The following is a 22,753-nucleotide window of genomic DNA, read 5'->3' on the forward strand; positions in this document are numbered from 1 at the left end:
GGACTTGATCCCAGAACCCCTGGGGGGTCACGCCCTGAGCCAAAGACAGACGCTCAACTGCTAAGCCACCCAGGAGTCCCTCACTTATACAGGTTTATATTTAGAAAGATTGTAAGGCTTTTGTCAGTTTTACAGAGTTCATTATCTGGACCCAGGATGATGCATGATAGCATGAGATTATTGTTTTAAAGAAAAACATGATTTCTAATTTCCATATTTATTTTGTGGGTAGTTACTGATAGTTGTCATAAATAGTACTGTATTCTAACTTCTTTGTAGCACATTTGTCCCTTTCTTTAATAATTTCTCATTTAGAATAACCAAATTTTCAGATGGATATCAGACTAATGAGTTTTTTCTTGAGATTTTGTAACTTGTATTCTGTATCTTACATACTTCATGTTCTTGTGAAGTTGTAAATATATAATTTGTATGTGTCAAAACTATACCACATAATGGCATTTTTGTTCATTTAAAATAGAAATTGAACAGGATTTTCTCTGGGCAGAAGTGTGGTGTTCTAAAGGCCTAGCCTGATTTTTTCTCCGTCTCTTTATCAGGGCTTCGGAGCTCATTCTGCTCTTAGACTGCTTAATTATCACTGTGTAGAACAAATTTGGTACTACCAGTGTCTTGAACTTTATTGTGTAATATGTGCAGTATTGAGAATGGATTATTTGTATTGTTTTTAAAATCTCAAAATGTGAAAGGAATGGTATTGTCATCCTATATTAGAAGAACTTCTAGCCCTAATATTCAAGTGTGAAACAGTTGAAGAAGGTCATTAAGTCTCTTGTATAATAGTCCTGCCTAAAGAATGATTCCTGTGGCTCTTTTAGAAGTACGCTAAATCAGTGAAAGACTGTAAGCTTTAGTTTCAGAAACACTTGGGTCACCTGGTCTGTTTCACTTACCTGCTCAGTGCCTTTGTGCGGGTTTCTTTTCCTCTCTGAACTCAAATTTCTGGTCTATGAAAAGAGTAATTTTCTCCTGGAGGATTAAAGTGAGTCATAAATGAGATAATATAGGTCAAGGACCTATAATTTGTATGTGATCTACCTAAGTGTTGGCCTACGATCTACCTTTCTTGTCTTGTTAATCAAAGGAAAAGAACTGTGGAGAAGCTCAAAAACTTTTAAATAGTAGAAAGATTTGTGCTGGGGGTCCCTCCCATCTCAGATAAAAGGGATTCTTTGGGTGATCTGGTCTTCAGATTTTTGCAGAAGCAAGTTTTGTTTGTTCCTTAGTTTTGTTTATTTTTGTGTAAATCAGAATTTTAAAATAATATTAATTCAGTAAAAACACTTGAAAATGGTACTAGGCTTTTGTTTTCACCAATTTTGATTAAATATTTTCTAGTTCTAGTAAAGATAATAAAGAGGCCTGCCATTAAACAACTTCCTACCTCATCTCTCATTCTGGTACTGACACTCTGCTGTTGACTTTAAGACTATAGATGGATTGACTGGGATTCATCTTGTTAATGATGGGAGATGTGATTAAATGTAAGGAGGGACTTATAAACTGAGATCTGGAAGTTCCCACCCAGTAGAATTAGCAACATCAGAGGGAGGATCATCGAAGAACAAATTTAGAATGCTTTACTAGGCCAATGGAGTAATGTCAGTTCTACATTTTCTTTCATGTTTTAGAAGAAAACTTTTTTATACCTTTCAGAAAAGACAAGAAGAGAAATGACAGCCAAAGGTTCTACAGGAATGGAAGTTCTACTATCAACTCTAGAGGTAAATCACTGACAGGCTTTAATTATGTAACCATTAATACCAACCAGTACTGAAGAAAAATTCCATTTAATAACTTCAATGTATATAGGAAGTATAAAGTTTTTATCCTAGAGGTAAAGCCAATGAATGGAAGTTAGTTTTATGTTTTAAATTATCACTTGCAATGGTGGCAGAAACATTCTAATATATGTTAGGTAAACCTCTAAGTATATTTCCCTATGATTATGATAACCATATTTTAAATATTACATACCATTCCAATTAGTAATAAAAAATAAAGCATTAGCTAGAAATAAATCCTTAATCCAAAATAAATGATTGATATTGGAAATTCTCATTGTGTTAGGTGATACATATTTGTGATTTAGTTTACTAATGTATTGATTGAATAACTATATTATGTTGGTAACAATTAAATTTCTATCCCACTGTGATACTTTTGGGTGGATCAGCAGAATATATTCAGAATTAGGATTTTAATTTTTTTTAAAGACTTTATTTATTCATGAGAGACAGAGAGAGAGAGAGAGAGGCAGAGACACAGGCAGAGGGAGAAGCAGGCTCCATGCAGGGAGCCTGACATGGGACTCAATCCCAGGTCTCCAGGATCACACCCTGGGCTGCAGGCGGCATTAAACCGCTGTGCCTCTGAGTCTGCCTGTGGATTTTAAATTTTATTCAGTGCTGTGTTAAGAACAGGGAGTAAGTATGTTGTATACATTAAATTTACACAGTATTGTATGTAAAATTATATTTCAATAGAACTGGAAAAAACAGGGAATTGAATTCATATATTTTTTATAGAAAGTGCTATCAAAATAGGAATTACTTCCTATTAAAAATGATACAAGATGTCATTTCCCCTTAAATTGATCTGTCAGTTTAATGTAATCTCAGTAAAAATACCAGTGGTTTTGTTTCTAAAGTTCAATGGGAAAATAATAAGCATGAGTAGAAAGGATGTTTCTGAAAAGAAAAGAGAAAGGACTAGCTGCCCCAGATATCAGAGAACATTATAAAATTTTAGTAATTCAAATAGTTTAGAAATTGTATGTGATCAGTGTTAACAGAATGGAAAGTCCAAAAGTAAATTAAGATCATCTGGGAATTTAAAACCACTTTAGAATGGTAGCATTTCAGATCAGTGAAAAGTGGATTGTTTACTAAATGGAGCTGGGATAGATTGGTATCCACTTAAAAAAGAATGGTGGATCCTTACTTCCTATACCAAAGAAATTCTCTATCAGTAGCAAAGATTTAAGCATGGAAAATAAAATCAAAATATAGAGGAAGTAATGGGAGAATTTTTAAAATAATCTTAAAACAGGGAAGGCTTTTCTAGTATAAGCAAAGACCCAGTAGCTATAAAGGATTGATAAATTCAACTGTAGTAACAAAAATACATGGGAAAAAAAAAAAACACTGTAGACACTTGGCAAAATGAAAAAAAAATGTTTCAACTTAAATAATGTCTTTAACATATAAAGAACTTTTACAAATGAGTAAGGAAAAATTAAATCAGTAGACATTGATTTAAATGTGTAGACATTATGGACAGATCCCAGGAAAAGAAATGCAAATGGCACTTGAGATTGAACACCATTTGTTTGTTTGTTTGCTTTATCATAATTTGTTGAGGTCAGCAGGGGTGGGAGGCAGTGAATTATATATGGAAGACGTGTCTGGGTAAGACTTAGTGATAACAGTGCAACTTCCATTCAGGTTCCAATGGCCTGAGCTCAGTCACAGGGCCAAACGTAATTACAAAAGGGCTGGAAAATGTGGTTTGGCTGTGTATCCAGGAAGAAGATGAGATGTGTTTGCCAAACACAAGCAATATTCTGCCACAGTCCATTCTTCTCTTTAGCAAATGTCTGTCCCTCTCATTCTTCCAAAGTCCTCACTAATGAGTTGGTGGTCCATTTAATATAATGCTGAGACAAGCGTTTCTGGTTTAATGCATAATCCTCTAACTGGTCTGGATGTGGCTTTTTGGTTTCATTAGTCTCTGAGCTAAAATGGTGAAGCAGAGACAACAACACCTTTTGGAAGGGAGAAGAATAAGAGTTTTGTGCCACTTACCGATACACAACAATTTTCAAATTCTTCTGTATAAACATTTAAAATTCCTCTATTTTGAGGATGAGTCAGTTCCTTAAATAGGCCATAATTTTCCTTTCTCCTTTTCTCCTTAAATAGGCCATAATACCTCTTTATCCAAGCATCTCTTTTAATAAGAGAAATGTAACCAATGTAGTGTTTTAACATTTTTTTCTCATTAGATTGCTATTTAATGAGACTTTGGGAAATAGTTACTCTTCTACATTGTTGGTAGGAGTGTAAATTATACCATGAAGAGCAATTTAGTAAATGTTCATCAAAGTAAATGACCATAATCTTTGACCCAGAAATTCTAGGAATTTATCCCATATGGAGATGTACTAGATTCTGTATAAGCATGTTAATTTTTTGTTGGCAGTTTTTAGTAGCAAAAGATTAAAAAAATAAATACTTCACTAGTAGGTGACTGGTTTCATAAATAATGGTATAGCCATATGATGGATATATCCTGTAACCCTTAAAAAAGAATGAAGAAATGATGTATTGATACATAAAGATATCAATATATAAAATAGTATCCATAGGGCAATATCATTTGGAGAAATAAATCTGTATATACACACATATTTACACGGATTTCTTTCATCTGTGCACATTATCTTTGGCTGAATACACAAGCAACTGATAATGCAGTTGCTTTCTGAGAGGGGAGCTAGGTAACTGGATAGTGACCATATATACATTGTAGTGGCTTTTACATTTTGATTCATTTATTTGGGTTATCTGTTTGGTAGAAGATGATGAATTCAAATGACAATTCCTCTTGTAATAATGTTGCTAAGAAAACAGTAGCTCAGAGGACTTGCAAATATTGTCAAGGGCAAGAAGAAACTACTGAAATGATAAGTAAGAATAGTGGAAGCCCAAATACGTTTGTTCTTAGGGAAATTTGAAGGGTCATTTAAAAAAATATAGGTAGTTCACAACAGGAACAGAAAAGGTTTGGGAATCACAGATTTACAATGGTTTAATACAGCAAATAAACTATTTATTTCAGAACACGAAAGATCTTCAAACTACACTTAATATCTTAAGCATTCTTGTTGAGCTGGTGTCAGCTGGTAAGTTTTTGTTTCCTTTGGTCTAATTTCTGTTTGTATACAGTCATCAGCAATGTATCATGTGTACTTTATTTGGAATTTTCTGATACTCCAATAGAAGCTGTTCTGAGTATCAGAATTTGGAATCGGAAATGTCATACTCTTTTTGTTGCTTTCTTTGTTTTTGATTTGAGGGATCTTCCAGTATCCCTCAAACCACTCCAGAAACCATTTTCAGAGCCTTGAATGTAGAATTTTGGCATCACTTGTATTTATCCACTTTGCTATTTTCTAACTAAAACACTAAATGAAATAAAATTTAATTTTGAGGTGTTTGATTTCAGAAGTCATCACTTGAAATATTTCTTGAATGCTAACAAGTTGTGCTGTCTGATATGTTATGAGAGGATTTGCTGTTTACACAATTCTAATTTTTTTTTTTTAGGTGGAGGTCGAAGAGCGAGTTTCTTGGTTGCTAAAGGTGGTTCACAAATATTGTTGCAGTTACTTATGAATGCCAGTAAAGAATCTCCCCTGAATGAGGAGTTGATGGTGCAAATTCATTCTATTCTTGCAAAGATTGGACCTAAAGGTAAGGGTTCCATTTCTGTGTTCATCATAGAACTGTTTGTGACATTGATTCTGTATGCTTTGAAACTTGGTAACTTTTGAAAATCTAAAATGGTACTACTTTTTTTTGGTGTTAGTCATGGACTACTTTTTATAATCAACTAGTGACCTGCAAAAAATTGAAGATTTAAAATTCATGAGGAATTCTATTGCATAGATTGGAAAAAGGAAGAAAAATATCAGATTCATAAGCTCGTCTCAGTGCGTGTGTGCTTGTATGTGTATGTGTGTAAGGGATATAACACAGATGCTGTTGAAGCTGGAAGGACGGAGTTTGGCTGGGAATGCTTTGAGGAACATGGAGATAAAATGTGTTTGCTTTTCATTAATAGTTATATTTGCACTGCACAGTCTCAATGCTTAAAAAGCTTAGATCTAGTCAAAAGTAAAAGATATAAAAGACTGTGAGACAAATTATTACAATAGTAAAACATGTAAAATATTTAAAAATACAGATTGAGAAAACATGGGATTTGAAACAAGGAGAAAGCTGATTTAGGTTAACAGAGAAAGGTATCCTTGGAATAAAACCTAAGTTCAGTTTATAGTTGTCTAGTACACAGTTTAAAATGATTCTCTGAGGGCAACCCCGGTGGCGCAGCAGTTTAGCGCCACCTGCAGCCCAGGTGTCACCCTGGAGACCCGGGATCTAGTCCCACGTCGGGCTCCCTGCATGAAGCCTGGTTCTCCCTCTGCCTGTGTCTCTGCCTCTCTCTCTCTGTGTATCTCTCGTGAATAAATAAAATCTTAAAAAAAAAAAAAAGATTCTCTGAACTCTTAGAATAGTGATTAAGAGTTCTGCTGTTGCTTGATGGCATATAATGAGTTTTAAACTTTGAAGTATTTGATTAAATTGCTTATTCTAAAAGTGTGTACATGTGTATACAGTTTATGTGTTTGATTTCATACATATCTTTATTGTATAAATATGCTAAAAACATATTTAACATTAAAAAATGTTAAAAGTATTAACAGTTGTTGTCTTAAAGAAAGCATCCCTGAGATGACTTTAATTTTCCAGTTGCCTTAGGGGCCTTAACACTTAAACACATACTCAGCTGATGTAAGAAAATATGTAAGTTGTCTTTTAGTTTTCTTTAAATCTTATTTTTGAGATTTAGTGGCTCCCTTCTGAGATTCAGTGGCTCCCTTCTGAAAATGAAAAATAAAATGAGTAAACCTTATTTAATAATGAATATTGTTATCTCATGCTTTCTTCTTTATTTAGGACCAGATTATCTTTGCTTTTCATGAAGTTAAGACATTCATGAAATTGTATTTCTTTTTTTATTTTTAATTTTTTACATTTTAAAAATTTAAATTCATTTTGCCAACATGTAGTATAACACCCAGAACTCATCAAGTGCCCTCCTCAGTGCCTGTCACCCAGGTACCTCTTCCCTCCTCCCCTCCAGCAACCCTTTGTTTCCCAGAGTTAGGAGTCTCTCATGGTTTATCTCCCTCTCTAATTTTTCCCACTCAGTTCCCCTCCTTTCCCTTAGAGCCCTTTCACTATTTCTTATATTCCACATATGAGTGAAACCATATGATTGTCCTTCTCCGATTGACTGATTTCACTCAGCATAATATCCTCCAGTTTATATTTGTGTTTCTTTAAGGTCTCTTCTAAGTTGTAGCACATTTCTTCTAGACTTTTAAATTTGAGCTATCTCCTTTATTATTTGTCCTAGTTTTCCATTTTCATTATTCAAAGACATTATGCAGTAATTCCTTCGTGATTTTCTGTCCCTTTTCTCTTGTGAGATGGGAATAATTTTTCTTCAGAAATACTCAGTTCTTTTTTATTTAAAATTCTTGTTCTTAATGAACTAACTCTGCTTGCAGGTCCTGCTTATTTTCTTTGTTTAAATTTTAACATTGTTCTTGTTATCCAGATTGTTTCTTAGACTGCTTTAATCTCCTCAAAAGAATAAAAGTCAAGAACTTCTTTTCCTTTTCTATGTTGAATTACATCCTTTAGAAATTTATTTGATAATATTTGCTAGATTATTTTCTATTTACGCTATTTATATTTTCATTAATTTGTATTCTTGTGTAAATCTGAAAACGAATATGGCTAATACTAAGTAAATAAAATTGGTAATGGACATTTAGATTCTTTATAGTTCTTCTTAACTCTGTGATGGTGTTCCTTTGAATAATATGTGTAGTGGGTCAGTTAAATTATTCCTTTCATGATAGTCAGGTGACTTCAGCTTCTGTTCCCTTACCCTGTCCTCCCCACATGCTCCTTGGTACTTTCTTTTAAGACATATTTTAAAAGTATAAACGTTATTTTAAAAATAATACCAGAAAATAATTACAATTTTAGTTATCTTGGGTCAGTTATACATGTGGTAATATAAATTCATAATAAAAGTTTTTAAATTCCATTGCTTATGACATTTTCATTTCTTTGAAAAGTTATACATGAATAAATTGTGTTTGTTCATTTTTTTTAAACAGACAAAAAATTTGGAGTGAAAGCTAGAATTAATGGAGCTCTGAATATAACCCTGAATTTGGTCAAACAGAATTTGCAGAATCCTCGCTTGGTTTTACCTTGTCTTCAGCTTTTACGAGTATATTCTGCCAACTGTAAGTATTTTAGAGCACCATTTAGTTAACTCACTGTTGTCGAGTTACACAAAATGTAAAAGCACCTGAACTCCATAAACCTCTAAAAATTGTAGACAAGAGAAGACAATATATAATATGACTCTTTGTAATGCCTAATCCGTCACCACAAAAGTGATGTGGAGTAGGAAGGTGATTGGACGAATCTTGAGAATTCTCGTTTGCTGCAGTTTGTAAAAGCTTATAGTGAAGAGGATGAGTAGACCGCCTGTGGAAAGATGTGCAAGAATAGGAGGGTATTGGCAGGTGGGAAACCTAGGAGCCTATTTGGATTTTCACAGATGAGAAGCAAGCTGAGAAGGAAGGGGTGTGGAAGCATAGTCACCTGAGCTGATTACCTTCCACGATCAGTAGGAAAGTAGTGGAACAGAAGAAAGTAGTACAGCAGCCTCTGAGGAAGGCGGAGGGAAGAGAGATCACAGAGATAGCTTTTCCAGCACCCACACATACTCTCACTAATACTAGGTCCCAAACCTAGGAGGTATGGATTTTTTTTTTCTATTCCCTGATTATGGGATTGGAGTGGTTAGCAGGACACCTGAAATTGAAATTGTGGGGAGTACATGATATTATAGAATAATGGTATACAAAGTGGTGGAGATGTGGGTATAAATATATATATACACACATGTGTGTATGTGTATGATTATTTATTTATCTATATTTATACTTTGACCGTATGGCTAAAAGTGAGCTTATAGGAAAATAGCTTTGACCACTTAAATAATTAACACTTATGTAATTAAAAAGAATAGAGGAAATGAGTGTATTAGTTATCTAACCAAAGAAGTTAGGAAGGGAGTAATAAACACAAGCAAAGCAGAGGAATATACAGGAAAAAAGAATGCATTAGAAAAAAAACCCTAGTTGATTTAAGAAATAAAATGATTGTATTAAAAATAAAATAATGTTGGGACGTCTGGGTGGCACAGTGGTTGAGGGTCTGCCTTCTTCTCAGGGCATAATTTTGGAGTCCTGGGATTGAGTCCCACATTGGGCTGCCAGGGGTGGGGGTGGGGTTGCTTCTCCCTCTGCCTGTGTTCTCTGCCTCTCTCTCTGTTTTTCTCATGAATAAATAAATAAAATCTTAAAAAAATAATGCTCTACTAGCAATGTTAACAGGATGTATAGTAGCTATGCTTGTGGTGAACATAGTATACTGTATAATAAACTTGCCAAATTACTAAGTTGTACACCTGAAACTGTTGGAACATTGTGTGTCAACTATACTCAAATAAAATTAAAAAATAAATAAAACAGATAAACCATTGAATACCCCAACTAAGGAAAAAGGAAGACCACACAGAGATAATTAGAAGGGATAATGGAAAAAAGATATAGAAGAAATTAAAATTATCATACGAAACTTTAGCTTAGATTTTTGCAGGTATCTTACTCAATTTAACACGAGGTGGCTAGTAAATGGTTCATAATTTTTTTTAAGATTTTATTTATTTATTCATGATGAACAGAGAGAGAGAGAAGCAGAGACACAGGCAGAGGGGAAAAGCAGGCTCCATGCAGGGAGCCTGACGTGGGACTCGATCCCAGGTTTCCAGGATCAGGCCCTGGGCATAAGGCAGTGCTAAACCGCTGAGCCACCCAGGCAGTCTATGGTTCATGATTTTTAAAATATATTTGTTCAGAGTTGAAAATGTTAGGTATAGTTTTCTGGTTAGTAATTGTTTGCATGTTTTGTGTGAAACTCTCTAGTAGTTACTTCCTTTTCCCTACCACAGCTGATTTAGCTAAGTCCTCATCATCTCTCACCAGGACCACAGCCTGCTAATGTGTCTCTCAAATCTGTCTTCCCCACAATGCTGTGTGTGACATCTGACCTTTATTAAAATGCATGTCTGATTGGTTGTTTCTATTGGGCAATTCCCTGCAGTTGAAAGAATGAACAACTTCTAGGGCTCTTTATAATTTGTTTACCTTCTTTTCCCATCTCATCTTCCATTTGATACTGTCTGATTGCTTTGTCTGATACTGTATTTTTTTTTTAATTTATTTATTCATGAGAGATACAGAGAGAGTGGTAGAGACATAGTCAGAGGAAGAAGTAGGCTCCCTGCAGGGAGCCTGATGCAGGACTTGATCTCATGACCTGAGCCAAAGGCAGATGCTCAACCACTGAGCCACCCAGGTGCCCCTGATACTGTATGTTTTATTGTGTAACTCTATACCTGTGGTGCTCACTGACTCTGTTCTATTTGCTGAGTTATCCCTGTCTCAAGAGACATTTCCTTATTGCAACTCCTGCTAGTTCATCTTTATTGGTAAAGACTGAGCTCAGGCATCAATTTCTCCAGAGATACCTTCAGTTTCATTATGGATTTGGGGCTCCTCACCCCTGTAACCTACATAGCCTACAACTCTTAATCTGTTTGAAAGTAATTTAGTAATTATTTGTTTATTGTTTTTGTCACTCCTCTCTATACTGTGTTCTCTCAGGACCCACACTATTTGTTTTTATCTTTGAATCTCCATGCCCTGGTATTTAAAAGTTCACTAAGTTTATTGAAGAAACAAACAGAGCAACTTAAAACTTTTTTTTTTTTGTAGTAACATTTTGTTGTTTTTATATAACTTCTAACTTCTTTCATAATTTCCCTGCAAGGTAGTAAATAAAGCCCTCCCCTCCCCTCCCTGAAAATCTTCCCTTCAAGTAATTGGCTAAGGTGGACTTCATGAAAGCCTTGGATCTACTAAAAGAATTTGTGAATGTCTTTAGCTCTGTATCACCAAGAATACACATAGCTACTTGTTGAGGTTTTAAAATCATTTCACATCCTTTCCTCTGCCTCCTAGCTGTGAATTCAGTATCCTTAGGGAAAAATGGAGTTGTGGAGCTGCTGTTTAAAATCATTGGACCATTTAGTAAGAAGAATTCGGGTCTCATGAAGTGAGTAAATGCTTTGAGTATAAATAGAGGTGTATCTTTTTGTTATTATGGGCTTCATATCTTATCTGTGCAACCAGAGGTTGACTTGTATCTAGGGTCCTTTCTTAGTTCTTAAATAGTGATTTTATTACAATGAAGATTTCCTTCAATATAAAGTTTAATTTTCAAAGGTGTATTAAAATTAGCTTTAAATTCACTGAATTATTATGTTATGGAAATTTAAATGTTGAACATTCCTAGATAATATAAGACAAAAATAGTATTGATAGAGTAGCATTCATTCAGAAACATTTATTGAATGCCTACTGTATTCCCTACCCAGGTCTGCAATCTTTTAATGACTGCATCCTTCATTCGCCACACAATTATCTGAATATATTTTAGATATATACATTTCCTTTTTGTGAAAATAATGTCATTCTTTTTATTTTTTCTTAATTTAAATTATGTATACATATTACAAGATATATATTCATTTGTAGATCTTTCAGCCTAAGAAGATGAAAGCAGTTTCTAGTTTTTAGTTATTTGGTTATATTTAGTATTTTTTTCTTAAGCCATATGAAAAGTTATTCTTAAAAGAATATTGTGGAGTTATTCAACAATACCTAGAGTTTATATATTATTAGGATGATTATTTTGAGTTGGGTTTATTAATCACTTATTTGCTTCAATAGTTATTAACATTCTGCTGTGTTTGTTTCATTTATTTCCCCTGTATTATTTTTACTTAGGTCGTTTTAAGCAAATCCCGATGTCATTTATACATACGTATGTGAATTTCTGTAAAAAAAAAAAATCCAAGGTATTTTATCATTTTTTCCCTGAATACTTCAGTATATAAACTACTAAGTAGGGACCTAAAAAATAACCGTAATACCAAAGTCATACTCAACCAAATTATTAATTCCTTACCATAACCTAAAATCTAGCCTGTGTTCAATTTTCCCCTGTTGTCTCAAAGTGCTCTTTTATAATGGGCTTATTTGAATCAGAATCAGAATCCAACCAAGGTACACACATTATGCTTCATCACATTTAGGAAATTTCCAAACCTACACAAAAATAGACTAGAATAATTACAGACCTGCACAAAACTAGAATAGAACCCTGACATACCCACCACTCAGTTTCAGTAGTAACCAGCATTGTGTCACTTTGCTCTCAGCTTTCCCTTTCCTGTCCTTTCTTTTTTTTTCTGGAGTATTTTGAAGCAGATATTGGCCATTACATTTGTTCTGTGAATTCTTTAGTCTGATCATATCAGACACAACTTTTTTAATGTTTCTGGAATATTATTTCTGGAATATTTTCTGGTTGTCTAAGAAATGTCTTTTTTATAGTTGGCTTTTTTATAGTTCCAATCACATTACAAATAAGATCTGTACATTTTATTTGATTACTGTGTCTTATAATCTTTAAAAATCAGTAACAGTTCCTCTGTTTTTTGGTTCTGTTTTATTTATTTGTTGAAGGACCTGGGTGATGTCTTGTAGATTGTCCCAACATTCTGGATTAAGATGACTGTATCCTGGGGTCCTTTCACATGTAGGTATGTCCCTCAAATTTCCTGTAGCTGATAGAGCTGGAGGCTTGATTAGATTTGGGTTCCTTTTTTCTGGTCAAAAATATTTCATATGTGGTGCTAGTATTCAGTTTCGTACCACTTAAGATCACTGAATTGAAGTGATTCCTCTACTTCTTACCTAATAATTTAGCAGTATTTCATGACATCGTCTAGATCCATTATTTCTTTAGGGGTTGCAAAATAGTGACTTTTCTAATTTTCTCATTCTTTCTATTTTTATTAGTTGTGATTCTTTTGAGAGGAAGAACTTGTCCACATCAACTATTTGGTTAAATTTTACAAATAAGTTCAGAACATTTCCAGTCTTTTCATTCTTTTTGAACTAAAGGTCAGGGTGAAAAATAAAAAGCCAAATATTTTAGCTTGTGCCCTTGAAAATGGGAGCTTACTTGCTCATGCAATTATTCATTAAATATTATTTGGTGGGATGTCTCAACTTTTACTTATAAAAAGATCATACACACAGCCAAACCTAAAATATCTGATGAAATGTAATAAAACAAAAAATGATTTATCACAATTAAGTAAAACCAATTACAGAATTGGAGTGGGCTTTGGAGACAGGGAGAGCTGGATTTGTATGTTAGCTCTGTCATTTACTGACTCCAGGATACGTAGTAGGTTTCCTAACGTATGCGTGGTTTCAAATCTATAAATGATAATATTAACTCTTACGTCAGAAGGTTGATGTGGGGATTTAATGAGATGATTCTTCTAATTAACACAGTGCCTATGAATGCAATGTAATTACTTTAGGTAAGTAATGTAGTGTGGATATGAACTAACTGTAGTTAGTACTAAAAGTATATTCATTATTTTTAAATTTATAATACTATTTCTCCTCTTGACCAATAAAATACTTTTAAATTTATTTTTTATCTAGTGGTTATGATCTTATTCTTAAGGTCTATGTTAGTCTATTCTAGCCAGGTACCAAATCTAGCATAAAATATTCCTAGGAGAAATGGAACATTTCATGAGTGTCATTATAATATACAATAGGGAGATATATCCAAAATTATGTAGAAATCAGTAGGTCCAAACTTCTGAGAAAAGAATAGAGCTATTTAAATTATCTCTTCATTCTTCCCTGTGTTTATATTTAAAGAAGAAACACAAATTTTTTACTTTATTTTTACTTTAAAAAGAATAAACTATTCATTGACCATATATCTCTATATTGATCTCTTTATCATTTTTAATAATCTTAGGGTCTTCCCCCTCATTAAAAATTCTTGATATCTAGAACATTTGTTTTGCCATTCTTCTCCCCTGAAACAGTGCCCTATGTTTAGTGGAATAAGATTAGGGTTATTATTTATATTTGAGGGGTGATGCTGCCTTTGAGAATTTCCTTTCCTTTTCCAATTTTAGGTTTTGGATTTAAACAATATAAATTCAGATGGAGGCAGCCCAGGAAGTAACAGGTTCTTCTTGTATGTTCCCATAAGGATTGATCCCCCCAATTTAAAGGAGCTGTGTATTCATGAGTACAGAGATTTGAAGCTTTTCTTCCTTCATTGCTCCTAAATGAATAAGCCACAGGCTGTTTTTTAAGCCATTGTTGGTTGTATTATTCTGTGTGGGACATAGGAAGATTGGAAAAATATATAAGGAAGTATAAAATAGTCAAACTGAAAAATTCTAATCACTTAATATAATACAAACTGCATTTTGATAAATTTGTTATTCTAAAATTCTTTTGTAACTTTTATAAATTCGTAGTGGCTTATAAGTGTCAGAGAATTTCAGAAATTTTTTTGTTCTGAAGTTTTAAAAATACCTTTTAAATAACATTTTGGTAAAAATATCAAGGTGATTTTGCACCAAACTTTATAATTTATTTTAGTCTAGTGCAGCTGTGAAACAAGCATGATGGGCTTTGGAGTCAGAAAGAACTGGTTTCATTTCATATCCCAGATTTGCCAGTGTTGAATGAATTATCAACCCAGAAACATGTAGTTTAAGGATTAGAAACTGTCAGAAGCCCTTTTATGTGGTTCAAATGTATTATAAAGTACAGCAAACAAGGGAGAAAGACTTTCTAAAAGTATTCTAAGATTATTATAATTTTGAATAAAAGCTTAGATGAGAAAATCCTGTAAGATCATTGCAAATGATTGCATCCAAGTGATTATATTTGTTCCCTAGGGCTTTCGTAACAAAGTACCTAGTACAAATTCAGTGCCTTGAAATTACAGATATTTATCATCTCACAGTTCTGGAGGCTAGAGGTCCAAAATCAACCCATCACCAAGGCCAGTGCTCCTTCTGAAACCTTTATGGAGATTCCTTCCTCGCTTCTTTTCTAGCTGGTGGTTTGCTGGCAATCTTTGGTGTTTTCTTGGCTTATAGCTGCAGCATTTCCATCTCTGCCTCTCCTTACATGGTGTTCTCTCCTTGTGGGTCTGTCTTCACATAATCTCCTGTTTTCTTATAAGGGCACCAATCATGACGGATTAAGGGCCATCTACTCCAGTATGACCTCATTTTAATTAATTACATCTGCAGTGACCCTATTTCCAAATAAGGCCACATTCTGAGATACTGAAGGTTAGGACTTAAACATCTATTTTGGAGGAGACTGACATTTCTGATTTCTTTCTCAACAGGGGGCTTATATTATTCACTTTCCATAGCACCTTGTTTTTTATGGAACCCTAGGCACGTTATATTCTGAAATCTTTCATTTCTTTATCCATAAAATGTGCCAGTTTGATGGATCAGGATTATTTTAAGAATTAAACTAGAAAACATATCTAAGGTACCTACAACAATTTCTGACATTTATCAGATCTTGCTTCTTTTCTAGTTCATATTTTATATTGCTGTTTCACTTGGGAGTTCCCTTGAGTTCTGTGTTTACTTTTGACCAATTTCAAAGCCATCCTCATGCTGGTAGCTGTATACAATTTAAGTACATTTTATTGCATAATTGTAAGGTTATAGAAAGTTTCTTACTAATGATTTAGTGCTATGAAAAGTCAGTATTAATTTCATAGTTTTCATTTACTTTTAAGTGACCATTGTCAAAACTTCACATTGTTTTGAGAAAGTTCCAGGTCTGAATTTGTAATATTTTTTAAAGGATATATTTTTGTTTTTCTTTTTGTGAATGTTATCTTAAATAAAGGTTATATGGTTGCTTTATTTGGTCAGTAGACCAAAGTGTAGCTGTTAATGACTTGGTTTGGTGGGTAGCATTAATGAGCATTTATTATAAATGAGCACTTACTCTGTGCCTAGTCCTAGATAACTGTTGCAGGTTTTACTCTGAACCAGTACCCATCTTCAGTCTTTTAGTTGATTGTGCTCTTTGCCTTTACATACTCGGTCATGCTGGGTCTCCTTTACACTATTGTATGCAGCTTTTATTTTATTGCTTTGTTTTTGGTTTTAATTTCTTGAGTAATTTTTTCATTGTTGTGTACATTTTATCCCATTATCTAGATTGTAAAATTGTGGAAGAGATAAGTTTGCTAATTTTATACTAACGAAGAACCTGCTACTGTGGGTGTCTAGTAGGCATTCAACAAATGCTTAATGATGAGTGACATGCTTAAGTTTCACAAAGTGCATATTTTTATGCAAATTAATTATAGTTGTTGAAATCTTGCTAAGAAGTACTGTAGTATGTAGCCTTATATTTTTAAAGTTACTGAAATTAAGTCCCATTTCTTCAGTAACTTATTTTTTAAAAAATATTTGAATTACACGTTTTCCACAGTGATGTTCTGTGCTTTTTTCAGACTAATTAATGGCAGTTGATTTCACTGTACATATTTGAATATTTATGTTCAAAGAAAATATAAGTGCATTTTATAAGAAAATATAAGTTTTTGGGCAAATCCTTTGTCCTTTAATGGACAATAAGGGTTTTTGAGATATTAGGTTCATTATTCTCTTCGGTGCCTTATAGCTAAAAAATGTTAAGAGCTCATACTTCTCCCCAAACTTCCTAGTTCCAAAATATTTTACATTTGTTATCACCTTAAATATTAGGATTATTGTTTGATAGAGCTAAAACACTTGAAAGTCAGATAGCTATGAATACCTATAGAATTTTGTAGTTAAGAATTTTGTCTTAAAACTTGTTTTTAATTTTTTGTGAATCAGGGCCTTTGATTCTTTATACTGTTATTTTGTGAACTCTGTCCGGGTCAGATACAAGTATAATAATTGACTCTATTTATCTAATCTCCGTTATATAGACTTAAATATTGTCTTTTTTTTCTTCCTTAAAATTTTTTTTTATGATTGCCTGTTAATATTTCTATCTTTCTCATATCCAATTTTAACCTGAAGGGAGAGGTGCATTCAGAGAAACACCATATGTAATTGACTATAACAGGAATGACTTTTGGAATAGATAATAATAACTTATCTGAAAAGATTGTATGAATTTACTATTGTAGATTAATTTTACTAGTTTTGTTGTTGTTTGTGTTTTCTCATGTTGACAGGGTTGCTTTAGACACTCTTGCTGCATTGCTAAAATCAAGTAAGTTTTTAAATACTAGAAATACTAGATACTATTTTTCCAAGTATTCTATCAACTGTGTTAAAGAAACTGGAAATGTAGATTTAGTCTGTAGTTGTAAAGCTAGTTTGTTAAATTTATTTATTTATTTATTATTATTATTTTTTTTAGTTAAATTTAATGTCAAAGTTGATTCTGTTTTTTCCATATGGTTGATCGATATACGTCTTACGTAATGTCATTTCTGTTTATTGAGCTACAATATAGTACCTTTATGTAATTTATTCAAGTACATTGACTTCCTTTTTTATAAGTTCATTATATAAAGTCCTGTTAATAGAGGCAGGTAATATGTAAATATAAGTATCATCTTTTCAAAAGTGAAGTGATAACATGATATTGAGGATATTTACTATCCTCAATGTAATATTTACATGATATTGAGGATATTTAATATATCCTCTAAATATATTAAATATATTAAATATATTAAATATTATATTATATTATATTATATTAAATATATTAAAATCACGTACATGATTTTAGTTTAGAAACCTCTTATTAGAAATTTTATTTCTATCAAGTTCAAGTAACATTAAAAAATGACTATTGTAAATTTACAGTTTATTAATATTAAGTTCATTTATAAACTAAAGCAACTGTTTTATTTTCAAAATTGAAGAATTGGAGTAACTGTGTTTTATGATATGATTCCTTTGGAGAGTGACTTACCTACATTATGTTTTTTCTCTCTAAGGTACTCAGTATCTGTGTTTTGTTTTTATTTTATTTTATTTTTTTGTATCTGTGTTTTAAATATTAACTTTTGTTAGCACTTCCATTCTTGTTGGTTGATTAAATTAACATCTTAAGCATAATAACACTTAATCATAAGGATATGATGGCTTTATATATATATATATTTTTTTTATTGAAGTTTGATTTATGATGGCTTTCTATGTTATTTTTCCCCAAAACTGTAAGACCAACTTGCTCTTAAATTTGAATGACCAGAATTGTTCATTTGAACAGTAGAAAATAATTAATTGATTGAAAATCTGGCATTTGGTAAGGTAATTATTTATTAAATTTAAAAAATCACTTTAGGTATCAGTATTATATACCAGAGCATATAAAATTCAGTTAACAGTTTTATCTTTGAAATGAAATGTGTGGTACTCAATTAGATGAGCCGTGTAGTCTTATTTTCATATCTGGTGTGATAAACCTTAGACCAAAATCAGAATACTTGGGTTAATTTTAAAAGATATTTGTAGCTTGGCTTTGTTGTGCCCTGACTTTGTGGTTCAAATTGTTATTTAAAGATTAATATTTAAATTAATATAGGTGAGCATATATTTTTGATTTAGAGAAGATTGAAATAGCTATTGAAACTGAAGCTTATTAATTTTCAGAATCACTGATGACAAAATCACTGATAAATAAGTCATTAAAAACTAAAACCCTCATAAGTTTCAGCTATTTATTGAAATTGATGAATCTAAGATGACAAATCTAGTATCTTCTGTTTTAAATAGTAATCTTTCTTTTACTGCCTCCTCCTTCAAAGGAGGATGGTGGGCAAGCATACCTGTTTTACTCCATCAGGTAAAAAAAAAAAAAGGTAACTGACCAGCAAGATGAGTCTACTTTTATATCTGGTATGTTTTCATAGGGCACACGACACTAGGATAAAAATTTAATGCAAGATAATGTTTAGTAGCACACTGCATATTTTTAAATGCACTGTGGCATTTTGGAACATTTACATTCCTTGTTTTTTTTCTTTTTTTTTTTTTAACTGTTTTTTGGGAGGGGGCAGTTATTTACTTAAGGTAAAAGAGACTACTGTGATAACCTGAGCAAATGTAAAGCAAAGAACACGTACACACACAGTGCAGAAGGACAGGTAGCCTAGGTACCTTCGCTAGTGTATAGATGAGATACTGCAGTCTAAAGGGGAATCTGAGTTGTCTTTTAACAAGAGAAGGAAGAAGAGACCTAGACTGATTATGCGTTAGGTGTCCTGAACACATTGACAAAAGCCCCTTTACTAAACTTTTTAGTTGTACTCGGTTAAGATTACAGACAGCTTTGTTCCCTTCTCTTCATTCAGCGCCTGTGTTGGAGTTATGGGCAAGTCTCTTATTTGATCTTAATAAGAATTTAAATATTTCACATAAATACCATTTAGGCTCCTGATATCTTTTTTTTTTTTTTTTTTTTGGATGTCTTTTAAGAAAATCATATACGCAGCTAGTGAACCAAAGGTTTATATACTCCAGGTGGTGTAAACAAAGTGTATATTCCTTTAAAATAAAATAATAAATAATAAAATTCCAATAAAATACTATTGACCTGATTGTGTAAATAGCCACAGCCTTGGCCAACTAGCTCTTGAAGACACAGAAGAGGTTTTAAAGTTTTTACATAAGAAAGCCGCTATTCCTGCCACATGAATTTCTTCTAGCTCTCCAAAGTCAGAACAGGGTTTCAGAGAGAGCCTTAGTAGTTTGTTGATCTCAGTATCTTTGTGTTCTAGGTATGTACTAGGAATTTGGATACTGTAGTAATTTTTTCAGGTAACTAAAAGCAGCAGAGCCTTACCTTACTGTTACATTATCTTAGTGCCTATGCCATGAGGCAGGGTAAACTTGGGTGAGGGAGAGATTGGAATTTCTTTGCAACTAAACAAGCTCAGATAAATTGGTATTCCACATTAATTTGTGCTCTTCATCATGGATCACCTATGTGGTGCTGGGTGGCGCAGGATGTTGCTAATGATAGGGTTCCCCTACTGCCATTTTAGTGAAATGTACCCTTTTGGCTAATAATCTAAAATATTAACACTTTAAAAATAATAAAGTAGACCAAATTTGTGGATTTCTGTTAATTCTACCCCAGTAAAATAAACCATTTACAAAAAAACTTCTTTAATGTAGTTTTCATTACAGTAGATAATTAATGACCAGAAAGCAGTAGAGTGCTCCTTACGTTTCATTTACTAAAAGTTGTATAAGTAGTTTTAATTTAGTCTTGTTATGGCATGGATATTTATGTACTTGTGGGGGTAATTAAAACAGTTGCTTTCAGTGGAAACATAGTTTGTAATAGAAGCTACAATCCAGTGGAGTTCATTTCATGGGATCAAGATTTATAAGAGAAGTTACCATAATGACAGTGTCTTTTAACAAAATCATATTCACAGCTAGTAAGGTAAAGACATATATTCTATTTGGTATATTAAAGTCAGTATATGTGCAAGTTTTAAACTACATGAAACTTTAGTACTAACATTTAAAAAGATATAGCCCTCATTGTATTAAAGATATTTTGATATCTTTTAACCACAAAACAGTATATGGGCAGATTCCTGGAAAATACTGTATCTTGCCATTTGAGACTTTTCATTTGTTAGAGAAAAAAATATTCAAATATGTGGCTGGTATATATATATATTTTTTTTTGAACAGAAATTTTAAGAACTCATTACAATATTGTGATATTTTTAATTTAGTTTATTCTACCATTTTCTCTTACCATTTAAAAAATGTTCTTTCTCAATTTTCTTTTGTTAAAGAAACAAATGCCAGAAGAGCTGTAGACAGAGGATATGTCCAAGTCCTTTTAACAATTTATGTAGATTGGCACCGCCATGATAACCGACACAGAAACATGCTCATTCGAAAAGGAATTTTACAGAGTTTAAAAAGTGTTACAAACATCAAGTTGGGAAGAAAAGCATTTATAGATGCCAATGGAATGAAAATTCTGTATAATACTTCACAAGTAAGTTTTTTATTTTCTCTCAATTACTGTGATTATGTGTTAATGGTAGTATTTGATTCTTAAGATAACTTAATATTTGTATAAATACTAAAAGAAGTATGATAAGTATGTTTAAGAAAAAAAAATCTGGAAACCAAAAGGCATAATCATTTCTCACGTGACCTCCTCGGACTGAGTTAGAGAAGGTACTCTATGCATATCTCTGCAATATGAGATTTTAGGTAAAAGGAAGATAGATAAATCCATCCACCAGGCAGGAAGGGAATCCTTATAACCGTGTTTTCTAAAATGTGCAGTTGCTTATACTCAGTTTTGCCTGTTCCCCTCATAAGATATTATGGATCCTTTATAGCTGGTAAGGCAGTTCTGTTGTCTGTGAATGTTGTCAGTGACTTCCTTCTGGATAGACCTTCCTTTTACATAGAGAATGTAAAGAAGTGAAACCTGGGGTTAAGAATCCTAGTTCTGCTGCCATCTTAACCATAAACCTTCTTGACACTATCTTTAGCAAGAAGACTCTCAGCTCTGGGCAATGGGGATGTTACAATGCAACCATTTTGTTTTTAGAAGGCCAAAATTATTAGAAAGAAATCTGTCTTTTTAAAATTGCGGTAAAAATACTTACCTGGCAGGGGAGATACCATGATCACGAAGGTGGTTTTCCCAGGGCGAGGCTTATCCATTGCACTCCGGATGTGCTGACCCCTGCGATTTCCCCAAATGTGGGAAACTCGACTGCATAATTTGTGGTAGTGGGGGACTGCGTTCGCGCTTTCCCCTGGTAAAAAGAAAAAAAGAAAAAAAGAAAAAAAATAAATAAATAAAATTGCGGTAAATTATCTTGGCTGTGCCCTCTTGGTCTTAGACACAACAAATGGTCTCTTTCTACATGGCACTAGTTAAGATATCTGAACACACTTTATGTTGGCCCTACGCTTTTTCTTTTCTAGATCAATCAGATGCACTTGTTTTTACTATTCTTAATGTAGACAATGATGGCTAATTGATATATTATGAAGAGATGGGTGACTTTGTTCATGCTACTAAACATTTCTGAGCCTTATTTTCTCATCTGTTCTGGCGGGTCAGACGTGAAAATTTGTATTGAAGATTTTTTTTTTTTAATTGGACTTCAGTTTGCCAACATATAGCATAACACCCAGTGCTCATCCCGTCAAGTGCCCCCCTCAGTGCCCATCACAAAATCACCCCAACCCCCGGCCCACCTCCCCTTCCACTACCCCTTGATCAATTCCCAGAGTTAGGAGTCTCTCATGTTTTGTCACCCTCTCTGATATTTTCACTCATTTTCTCTCCTTTCCCTTTATTCCCTTTCACTATTTTTTATATCCCCCAAATGAATAAGACCATACAATGTATATCCTTCTCCTATTGATTTATTTCACTCGCAGTTTCATCCACATTGAAGCAAGTGGTGGGCATTTGTCATTTCTAATGGCTGAGTAATATTCCATTGTATACATGGACCAATCTCTTTATCCATTCATCATTCGATGGACACTGAGGCTCCTTCCACAGGTGGCTATTGTGACATTGCTGCTATAAACATCAGGGTGCAGGTGTCCTGGCATTTCACTGCATCTGTATCTTTGGGGTAAATCCCCAGCAGTGCAATTGCTGGATTGTAGGGCAGCTCTGTTTTTAACTCTTTGAGGAACCTCCACACAGTTCTTCAGAGTGGCTGCACCAGTTCACATTCCCACCAACAGTGCAAGAGGGTTCCCCTTTCTCCACATCCTCTCCAACATTTGTTGTTTCGTCTCTTGTTAATTTTCACCATTCTCACTGGTGTAG

The 22,753-nt window shown here is 33.2% G+C and overlaps 1 protein-coding gene and 1 non-coding gene across 6 annotated transcripts in view; both read left to right on the top strand.

The window, feature by feature from the left end:
* AGTPBP1 (ATP/GTP binding protein 1) overlaps window positions 1-22,753 on the top strand; it is a 180,053-nt gene that overhangs the window by 55,180 nt on the left and 102,120 nt on the right. For 3 of the 5 annotated variants that reach the window (XM_038526945.1, XM_038526944.1, XM_038526943.1), the window contains exons 4-10: window positions 1,678-1,745; window positions 4,864-4,927; window positions 5,352-5,498; window positions 8,003-8,134; window positions 10,985-11,078; window positions 17,130-17,167; window positions 20,730-20,938. In XM_038526945.1, the coding sequence (XP_038382873.1) occupies window positions 1,678-1,745; window positions 4,864-4,927; window positions 5,352-5,498; window positions 8,003-8,134; window positions 10,985-11,078; window positions 17,130-17,167; window positions 20,730-20,938 (752 nt within the window). Of the gene's footprint in view, window positions 1-1,677; window positions 1,746-4,863; window positions 4,928-5,351; window positions 5,499-8,002; window positions 8,135-10,984; window positions 11,079-12,553; window positions 12,631-17,129; window positions 17,168-20,729; window positions 20,939-22,753 lie in introns of those variants that run through there. The other 2 variants (XM_038526946.1, XM_038526947.1) reach the window with 2 other exon arrangements.
* On the top strand, window positions 21,556-21,719 carry LOC119871041. The gene has a single exon (XR_005354862.1). It is a non-coding gene; the product is annotated as a U1 spliceosomal RNA (small nuclear RNA).

The sequence above is a fragment of the Canis lupus genome, chromosome 1 (genome assembly GCF_011100685.1).
Source record: "Canis lupus familiaris isolate Mischka breed German Shepherd chromosome 1, alternate assembly UU_Cfam_GSD_1.0, whole genome shotgun sequence".
Lineage (NCBI taxonomy): Eukaryota > Metazoa > Chordata > Mammalia > Carnivora > Canidae > Canis > Canis lupus.